The sequence below is a fragment of the Arachis ipaensis genome, chromosome B05 (assembly GCF_000816755.2).
Source record: "Arachis ipaensis cultivar K30076 chromosome B05, Araip1.1, whole genome shotgun sequence".
In the NCBI taxonomy this organism is placed as follows: domain Eukaryota; kingdom Viridiplantae; phylum Streptophyta; class Magnoliopsida; order Fabales; family Fabaceae; genus Arachis; species Arachis ipaensis.
This window is the reverse complement of record NC_029789.2, coordinates 136,126,383-136,137,332: the sequence shown is the minus strand read 5'-3', so window position 1 is coordinate 136,137,332 and position 10,950 is coordinate 136,126,383. Positions and strand designations below refer to the sequence as shown.

The following is a 10,950-nucleotide window of genomic DNA, read 5'->3' as shown; positions in this document are numbered from 1 at the left end:
TATTTGGACACCCATTTGCACAAAAACATATACCATTTATTTTAGTCTTGAAGTAGTTGCAACTAGAAAAAGAAAGAAATAAAGAAAAATAATTCAGCGCCGAAATTTTGACTAGAATGAAGTCTAAGAATACCAAGAATTTTGGATCGGATGTGAGTTCTTTGACCATATTCAATGTCTGAAATAGACAATTATTTTTTCACAGATTCTTGAGAAAAAAGTAGTCACAAAAATTACCAATGTGAGCATAAGCATATACCAGTACTAGTAAATATAGTGATCATGCTTTGTGTGTTAGGAGCACTCTCCTATTCTTAAGCTTCTTAGGAGATCCAAGTATCCAAAATTTTCAGGACTGATGTACCTACAATAAACAGAACACATGAATCATCAAGATTTTGCTGGAACAACTCCAAGAATAATCTCGGAATACAAGAGACTATCCCTCTTCTATTACTTTGTATGAGTTGTAATCACAATTTATGTTTCCAACTGTAGAAAAACGGTTTAGCCATCCAAGTGCGGACGCAATTCTAGCTTTTGACCTATTGATAAACACTTAATCCTCCGGTTGAAATTTTCGTTTTACTAACATAGACATAAAGCATGGAGATTCCAAGGTAAAATGATGACTGCATTACCATTTTATACTCATGTTAAGATAAAAGCATATGCAAAGATGCAGAAGAAGATTATGAAAGAGATACCCGTGTCGGAACAGGAAATCGATGATTACAAGAGAGCAATTCGGCTTGAAAAATTGTGTCTTCCTTATAACTTCTGCAACTTGCCTAATTGGTATCAACTTGAAGCTCTCCACCTCTCCATCTGATATTTTATTTAACTAGTTATTTCAGTGGGCAATGATTTGCCGAAATTACCTTTTGATAGTATAATTGAAGAACATGTTTAATAGGATTACCTTCATTTTTCGGTATGAAATTTTCAGGAAGCTTCAGATCATAACAGAATAGAACATCCCTCTTGTATCTGTACCCATCTATGTCCATATATGAAACAGCACTGACAGGTTTAGCCCTGTGAGGAAAGCAATGTGCCAAAATTAGACAGCAAAAGAGTACAAAAGAAAAAATCGTAGCTCGTGCTAGACTCGGATGGAAGATGGTGTGATAATGGGAAACTTACCTGATAGAGATGGACCTGGGTATTCCTGCTTCCTCCTCGCATTCCTTCGCAACATTCTCCTTACAATTGATTCCATGCGGCTGCAACAGTGCCAATTAATTCGATCGTTAAAGATATACATTGACTGAAGGTAACACTCAAATATAGTAAATTTATTCATTTGCTGATACAGGTTTCGTTCGATCATTACACATAGTTAACAGTGTTCAGGTCCTAACCAACAAAAGCTGGAATGACAAACATTTCCCAGCTCTGTGAATAACTGATTGCATATCTTATATTTTCAATTTAAGTTTGAAGCTTCAAAAACTTGCTAGAAATTAAAAGGGTTCGTTTGCAATAAATAAACAAAGAGACCCAACAATGAAAATTGAGTCAATGAGGACGGATGCAAGATAATAGATGAATGGGCTGGATATTTGAAATGGCGAGAGAATGTAAGATACTAAAATTGAAGCGGAAAAATGTGGAGTTATTGATATTGAGAAAAAGAGATCTCAAAAAACACTTAGAGGAGTGTTCAAAATACTTAGAACATGTTGATATGCCATGAGTTGCATATCGTTGATGTGAAAGATACTGAGGATTTCTGATTCCGAAATTCATGCTTCACAAATTATATATTGCAGATAAATAATTGGCCTACTTTGCAAAAAAATAAATATGAAATTACACACCAGTCCTCCAGCAACTAGGTGATCGAGCATTCCGGGATATGTTTGTTTTGTGTTACTTCTCTTCCCTACCCACAGGTGCTTCTGCCCATCAATCTCAACATAGCCATTCATATGGATTCCATAAGCCTAATCTTTGAAGAGGGAAAACAGGTTCATGAAAATTTATAATAAACAATAGCTTCAGCATATAAACAGGCCTATCAATTAGAGAGACTCTTGTGATACTTTGCAGTTATTGTAAACAAAGAATTCAAAATTGGCAACTTTCAATTCCACAAACTAATATAAACTCAGGCTCTATTTGGTTTGAGAAAAAAAATTTCTATTTCTAATTTTAGGATTTGGTGAAGAAAAACAAAACTGAAAGCAGGAAAAATAAAATAAAATCCTAATTGTTGCCCAAAACAATAACTTGTGGCTAAATGTGTTTCTGAATAGTAGAAATAACAACATAGATTTAGGGGAAAATTAATAGGCCTGGATGATAGAAAAGATTTAACATCTGACTATATGACTTCAAACATATGCAGTAACTGGGATAAGTTAGAAAGAGCATTTGGTAATTAAGTACATGGAGCATTTTAACACACACCTTTATGCCAAAATACGGAGCTGCAGCACGTTCTAATGAAAAGAGAACAGGTGAGCCAAAAGATGATACCACAGGGTAGAGCTGATAAAATATGTACATGAAGCATGTGTAAGGCATTAGAAAACCACCAAAAAGGAGGATGAAATCTGACATGTTCCACAATTATAGTAAGTTCATAACCAGTACCTCATTCCGTATACCTGGAATATGCTTCTCACCCAAACACTTTATTACATATGTGACCGCACTGGTTCTTTCCTCGGCCGTCTTCAGCATTGGATGCAAGGAAACACATTCACCAACGGAGCCTCCATTGGAGTTATCTTTGATATAAACGAACACGTCGCTAAAGCTCTTGAAATTCTCAACAAACCTGAACACGAGAAAAATCTAAAGAATTGATTAAGCTAGTATGCAACAAGATCAACCAATGGACGCTCATGCTAACTAACTAATTAACTAAATAAGCATGCATGAACATAGATAGCATAAGGCTGGTACGGTATGCAGTTTGTTTTGGCATGCGATTCGCTACTTTTGTAATTTAATTACAAGTATTCGTTTAAAGAAAATTCGTTACACAGTATGCAGAACTGGAATTCAGAACACTATGTGCAAGTAATTGAGTGAACCAAGATAAGTAATGACATGACACAACACAAGAATTCCAGTACCCAAAAAGAGAAAAAGAGTAACAGTTTGAACAAATCTTACCCAGCGTGAACGAATCCAACAGTTTGACCCTCAATGACAAATGGAAGGAACTCGGATTGTTTCCCCTGAAATCAATCTCATTGTCAGTAACATCAAATACTAGTAAACTCAATCATGCAAAGTATGGAAGACTCTACTATTTAGAATTAGCATGACCCAAATTTCAAAAATCAAAATAAAGAAGTAATGAATTTTTTTTTCTCGAAATTTACTCAGAAAAACTCGGCCCGTAAAGGGAGCATAGTTCAAGACAATTATAAACAAACCAAACATAGTCTCAATTATGTCACTTCTATCTAAGATAGTCCCTAATTCACCAAATCTTGTATGGATATTTGAAAAAAAAAAAAGGCAAGGCATTAACTTTGCTTCAGAGTTGTGTACCCAATGAGGAAAAGAAACAAAAAGACGTAGAAAGGTGAGAACTTTGCTTACAGAGCCACGATTGCACAATTGGACTTTGTGGAAGTAGCCATGGAGATAGGAAGAGTTGTTGTCTTCTTCTTCTTCTTCTTCTGTAGATTGAGATACGCGAAACACATCTTCCCAAGTGAAGGTTCCAGTGGCTAACGCAGAAGAAGAAGAAATTGAACAAGAAAAGAAGCTGGATTTGATGGAAGAAGAAGGAAGGAAAGTGGAGGGAAAGGGGAGAGAGGGTTTTGAGGAGTACAAGAGTGAAGAAAACGTTGACAAGGGTCGACACTTACATAAGCACCAACCCATTTTCAAAGACTGCTATTCTTGTATGCATATGCTGTGTTTTCTTCAAGCCTATGAAAACCCGTCATCCAACCGTTTATTGGTTTTGTGTTCAATCGATTTAAGTTATGTTCGCCAAATAATTGAATTATAATAAAGCAGGCTGCTACACATCTATATAATCATAAAATCAAGTTGGTAGAAGCTCAAATAAAATCAGTCGCGTTAAATGGAGAATGAAAAATACGCGTCCGACACGAAAGAAATTTCTCCTTTTTCATTTGCGCTTCATTATGAAAAAACATTACATCTTCAACACGAAACCAATACACCAAAACACTTATTCGCTTCAAATCTCTCTGAACATCACTCAATTTCAATCACATTTTCTGCAGAAATCAATACTGCAAAGGAATCGGAAGAAGATTTCGCAAGCAATAACCAGAAACAAACGAAAACAGCAACAAAGACTACCAAAGGTATAAGAAAACTACTGTTTATTTAAAATCTTGCAATGTCGCGTTTCACCTACTTGCATTTTAGTTTTACTGGTTTGATTTGCTTCGTTTAGTAGATTGAACTATTGTGAACGATTTTTACAGTATAACTAGGGTTTGGAATGAAATTTGTTGTTATTTTCGTTCAATTCAGTGGATAGTATAACTAGGGCTTTAAAATATATGTGCTTGTTCTTATTGGTGTGGATAGTTTAACTAGAGCTTTGTTACTATCTTCAGTACTTCTTTTGCATGGAAGAATACTATTCTTGTTGATTGAAAGTTGATCATCATTTATTAACCACATGAACATTTTTCGGTTCGGTGGCCTTTGTGATTTTGGTTCTGTGCATGAACATTTTTCGGTTCGGTGGCCGTTGTGATTTTGATTCTGTGCATGAACGATTTTCGGTTCAGTTGGTTGTGGCATTTTAATTACCTTGATTAAGATATATATGCTTGTGCTTGTTGATGTATTGAATAAGTTTTGTTTAGGACAATTGGCATTTTAAAGAAGCCAATTTGCAAAGGTCATTTTGAAAGAACACCTAATTCATTAAATTTAAAAATCTTTTCTTTTGAAAGATGTTGATTTGATTAAGATATACGTGCTTGTTCTTATTTGTGTGGATAGTTTAACTAGAGCTTTGAAAATGATTGTTACTATCTTCAGTACTTCTTTTGCATGGAGGAGTAGTATTCTTGTTGATTGAAAGTTGATAATCATTTATTAAGCACATGAACGTTTTTTGGTTCGGCACCCTTTGTGATTTTGGTTCTGTGCATGAACGATTTTCGGTTCGGTGGGCTGTTGCATTTTAATTGACTTGATTAAGATACATGCTTGTACTTGTTGATGTATTCAATGAAGTATTGACCAAAATTTTTCATTACAGCAAAACACAACAAGAAAATGGCAACAATGAAGGAGAAGGTACATTATAACGTAAGCAGATTAAATATATTTATCCGCTTTCATTCGAATAATATCTATTTTGTATTATAAATATATCCTCACATTCTGTTTCAAAACTTGCAGAAAACTCACTATTGCAGATGCCAAACAAAGGCAATAGCAACAGTGTAAAGGAAAATGAGTCAAGAAAAGAAAGATATTGTGGAAGAAATGGGATTTGGTATCCTGGCAAATGTCCTAGAAATGAACGTCTCTAATACACTGTTGAAAGAATTGCTTGATCGGTTTGATGAAGAGAAATGATGCCTGAAAACTCTCCAGGGGAAAATATACATAACTCCTCGAAAAGTAGCAGCTGCCATCGGCATAACCAACGGAGGCAATACATTTTTCACTTACTGCTTATTTTCAGTTCATTGGTATCCAGAAAATTAAACTGACCATTTTTTACTGATTTTTGCTATTAAAATATTATAGAAAATCGTTTTCCTGAAAAGGTTGATTACAACGACCTGAATCTAGCAGACAAGGAAATATTTGACAGCGTCAAAAATATTTTTTTGGCGACTTTGACAAGGAATGTGTTGGACATGAGTGTAGAAGGGGAGGAGAACCGGAAAAAATTCAAGAGGACTTTTGTTGTCTTCATACAAAAGTGCTTCTTACTCCCCACAATGGTAAGTGTGGCCTCCCCAATCCATAAGCCACCAATCTTTCATGTGGACAACATTCGGAAATAGAATTGGGCAAAGCATGTGCTCAACTTCTTGATGAAAAGAGTTGAAAACAAGAGAAAGAGGAAGAAACAGTCTGTTGATGGTTGTGTTTTTGTATTAATGTTGATATACTTCCACGAAACCAAGTTTCCCCGTCCGTTTGCACCTGATGCTCCCCCTGCACCATGGGTGGCCCATCGGACAAGGAAAATGATGATTGAACGGATTTCATTCAAAGCAACAAAACCATTGGTAAATATTCTACTAAAATTTCCCAAAAAATTTACGTTCAAATGCTTTTAAAATACTCTACTAACTAAATAAACTTCTGTTTTAGGTTATAATTAATTTATTTGTCCTACTTGCAATTCTTAGTTTGTTGATTTGAATGTTTCTGCATTAAGAAACATTTTTCTTGATGATTAAATAGTTTTCATGTACTATTCACCATATGAATATTTTTCGGTTCGGTGGGATTACTTCATTTGGTTCACCGGATTGTTAATGTGTTTTTTTGATGATTAAATAATTGAGTCCTTGTTTTTGTTGTAGGGACTTCTGTACAGAAAATAAAAAAGAAAGAAAAAATAAAAACAAGTAACTTGGACAAGAAAGAAAAAGGAAAGAAAATAAAAAAGAAAACTGTCGAGATGGATTCTTCTTCGGAAGAGGAAAGATTCTTTGAATCTGAATCCGAAAGCAAGTAAGTTTAATTTTGATATTGATTTCATTTAACTTGTATTTGCTTAAATTTGTTCTTATGTACTTGTTCATATGTATTACAAAGAAGAAGAAATAAAAAAAAAAAAAACGAAACAAAGAAAAGAAAACAACCACTAAAGGTGGTTAAAAAATAAACCAAAAAACAAAGCATGTGCCAATAGATTTAGAAAGTACAAGTGAATCTGAAAGCTAGTAAGTATTGCGTAATTTCTGTGAGACGTTTTGATGATTGCATATGTATCAATTTTTGTTCAGCAGATGAATTAATTTCGGTTCGGTGAGCTTCTAATTTTCGTTTTAGCACTTTAATTTAGTTCGGTTCAGTGGTGTCTGTCAGCTTGGTTGACTTCATTGTTAGTGTCTTATCTTCAGTATAAATTTGATGTGTTTGTTTGTATTCCAGAGAAAATAAAATCGAGAAAACACCCGTAATAAAAAGAAAATAACTGCAAAGGATGTCAAAAACACAAGCCCAATCTGACAAGGAGTAAGTTTCTCGAATCATATTTTCTTTTATTGATACTTACATTTTAGGTTCCTTGATACTTATTTTATGAACTTTTAGAACTGAACAAGCAAAAGACAATGCTGTCGAAAGAAGAAAATAAGCATTGGAGATGATAAGGGAAAAAAGATCAAAGAAAAGAAATGTTGGAGCTCAGTCAACAAACATTACTCCGGATCACTTTGACTCAGCAGAGGCACAAAATGAATTCTCTCAGACGTAAGATTCACTTTATTATTCCCGAGTTCTTTTTCTTTCTTTGCTTACTTTTGCTACAACCTTTTCTAATTCCTCAAGATTGAATTACTAATATTTATTTATCTTGCTTAGAGTGCCGACTGTAAATCTGCATAGCGAACAACTGTTACAGACTCAAGGAAGCTCTACACGTTCTGTAAATGTCGCGAGCAATAACAGGTAAATTGGTTCACTGCATATTGTACTTTCAGTTCAGTGGTTGCCCAAAAATGAATTTAATGTGTTTCTAGATCTCTGCTTTGAATCTTGGTTTCTAATTTTAATTTGTTATGTTTTTTAGGAAAAATACGCCTGAAAGCCCGGTAAAATATTTTAGAAAAAAGAAAATCTTCCCAAGAAAGGCTTCTAAAACTCCACCAGTGTAAGTTAAAAATATTTATGTTACTCTTTTAGATTTAGGTAATAATTCTTGTTTAATTAATCACAAGGAAAATGTGTTTAAATGTCACTAGAGCTACACCTGATTCTGAGCTACAAATCATTGAGTTTTGACAAGAAACTCGTTCTCAACCTTTGGAAGTGTGAGTTTTTCAATGTGCAAATTCCTATTTTTCAAAAAAAATTCTAATTATTCAACATTAACTTTATCCTTGTTTACATTCATTAGACCTCCTCTTGCATTGTCTCTTCCAAATTATGTTCAGAAAGAGTTGATCAGAGATGACTTCATCTATGTTCCTCCATAAAATGAAACACAACAAACTTCTAATAATGAGTAAGTTAATAAATATTTATTCACCACATGAATCTTGTTCAATGTTTACTGCTTATACATGGTTTAATTATGGTTCAGTTGAAACCAGAAATGAATTCAATGTGTTCTTGTCTTTGGACTCTCTTATGTTTATTACAGCTGCCCTCAAGAATCCAAAAAGTAGGGTGTTCCAGTGTCTCTTACGAGTTCTGTAATTGAAGACTTAATGAAAGATGACTATGTCTATCAAGTTTCTGATGAAGAGTAAGTTTCACATAAATTTTTTTTTATTAATTTTAATGGTATAGGATAATAATTCTGGGTTGTTATTGAACTGTTTTCTATTTAATGCAACGGCCCTGCCAAAGAACAAGAGTAACAATCCAAAGAAACTCCGGTGGCACAGCAATCTGAACAAGAAGCACCTGTTGATGTGTAAGTTTTACTACTTATATAAATACCGATAATGTTTACTGCTTATACATGGTTTAATTATGGTTCAGTTGAAACCAGAAATGAATTCAATGTTTTGTTGTCATTGGACTCTCTTCTATTTCTTATAGCTGCCTTCCAGAACCAAAAAAGTAAGGTGTTATGGGGTCTCTTTACGGGGTCTCTTACAAGTTCTGTTATTGAAAAGTTTTTCAAAGATGACAATGTCTATGAAGTTTTTGATAAAGAACAATTCCAAGAACCTCCAGTGGCACGGCAATCAGAACAAGAAACTCTAATCTTGTCATCATTTGATAGGTATGTTACTTGCTTTTCTTTAATATCATTTTTGTTTAATATCATTTCGGTTCATTGTAAGTTTGGATTTAGGTTCACTATTTGTTTGGATTTCGGTTCACTATAATGATTAATATCATTTTTGTTTAATATCATTGTTAAATATCTATCATCTTGCAGTGCTGCTCAACCTAGGCAAAAGGAAAATGAAAGGCCTTCCTTTAGCCTTGGGATAAGTCCACCAGCATCTCAACCAACTCAGCCCTCTCAAGAGAGTGTTTCAGAGCTTGAAATCCTGGCAGAGGCGGTGGTAGATGCTGGAGTGACAGCAGCATTAAATTTGCTAAAGCAACATCTTCCGAGCCAACCTTACCAGCTGTTGAAGTTTTCAAAACTCCGGAAAAAAAGATAAAAATCTCGAAGGAGTTGATCGAAAAGTGTTATCATTAGATGACACATGTGAAAAAGACAAATGACAGTAGCAACGAATATGAAGCAATATTTGTCTTGAAACATGGGCACTTTATGAGGGGTTAAGAGAATATTTCATGTCTCTAATGCTCAAAGAACAAGTGCATGCCTCGGTAAATTCTTTTCCAATTGTGTTAACAATAATAATTTTTCTAAACACTCTTATACAGTTTATCTCATAACTTTTCTTCGTGTAGGTTGTCAGTATGCATAGCATGATTCTCAACCAAATCAAAGTTTGGCGGTATTAGGAACAAATATACATTGTGCCGCTGGATATTGTGGTAAGCTAAATTTCTTATTCACTGCTGATTCCTTTTCGGTTCAGTCAGAATATTAATATTGGTTCACCTGATTCTTATGTGTTCTGTTGAGTTCTTTTGCATGAAGAAAACTTTTCTCTTGATGATTGAATATTTTTCACGTTTTATTCAGCATATGAATTGTGTTGGGTTCGGTGGAAATGTGATTCAACTGATATTCATTTTGCAAAATTTTATGTTGGGAACACATGACGTGGAGTACACTGATAAGAGGACAAACAAGGCCTACAGGTTTGATATTGAGCAGTATGCCCACCACCGCCAGTTTCTTGACAAAAGAAAACTTGCATCGCATCCATTTGTAAGTTGCAATTTCTAAAAATTCTTTGATAATTCTCTTGTTTGCTATTGTTTCGACTGAAATATTCTATAATTTTTCAAAACTTCAGCTATTTGTCCCAATTTGCAATGGAGGGCATTGGTGGTTGTGGATTGCTAATGTCAACAAAAAGAAATTATATGTCCTTGACCTTATCAATAAGCTGTCAGAACATATACCTAATTCGAGGAAAAAACTGAACAAATTTGTTGTAAGTTATTTTCTTGTAAATTATTCAAATTATTTCGTACATGAGAGGAGTTCGGTTCACTGTTGTTGGTTCTCTTTATTTACTTTTTTTTTTGTCTCTTTTAGTGTTTAATAATTTCCCAGATGAGGGTGTACACTGGGGCGGAACCCTTAATGGAGGATAGACTAGAAGAGGAAGCAGAGTATATCCAATTGAATGGTCAACGTACAGAGTAAGAATCTTTCTCTTCTATAGTGCTATTTTTAATGTGTTTTATTTTGTATACTATTGATCGTATTATGCTCAATTCTTGCTTAGCTATGATTGTGGAATATACGTGATGAAATGGCTTAAAACAATAGATCCACGAAAAATCAAAAGTGGGAAGAGATATAAATATAAAGCTTGGACACAAGTAAGTACTTTCTAAATTAATAAACTTCTTTCTTTTCTTATTTCATTCAGCTCAGTTGATAGTGTAACTAGGGTTTTGAAGTTAGTTGTTACTTTGTTGAATAGTTCTTTTCCATGTAGAAATACTATTCTTGTTGATTGAAATTTGTTCACCATTTATTCACCACATAAACAATTTTTGGGTCGGTGGCTCTTATAATTTTGATTCACCAAGTGAATGTTTTTCGGTTCGGTGACCTCCTTTTAATTTGTTCAGGGTTTAGGGTTACTGTGATTATATTTTTACAGTATAACTAGGGCTTTGAATGAAATTTGTTATTTAATGTGATTTTGATTTACTTGATATTTAATGTGTTCAGGGTTTAGG

General features: G+C 34.1%; 1 protein-coding gene across 1 annotated transcript; it reads right to left on the bottom strand.

Moving 5' to 3' along the window:
• LOC107644341 (nudix hydrolase 20, chloroplastic) lies at positions 101-3,957 on the bottom strand. Its single transcript, XM_016348178.2, has 9 exons — positions 3,565-3,957; positions 3,130-3,194; positions 2,602-2,788; positions 2,416-2,496; positions 1,824-1,949; positions 1,147-1,226; positions 923-1,038; positions 708-828; positions 101-364 (listed from the first exon to the last, which is right to left on the bottom strand). Exons 1-9 carry the CDS (start codon positions 3,850-3,852, stop codon positions 295-297), a joined length of 1,134 nt encoding a protein of 377 aa, XP_016203664.1. The 5' UTR covers positions 3,853-3,957; the 3' UTR covers positions 101-294.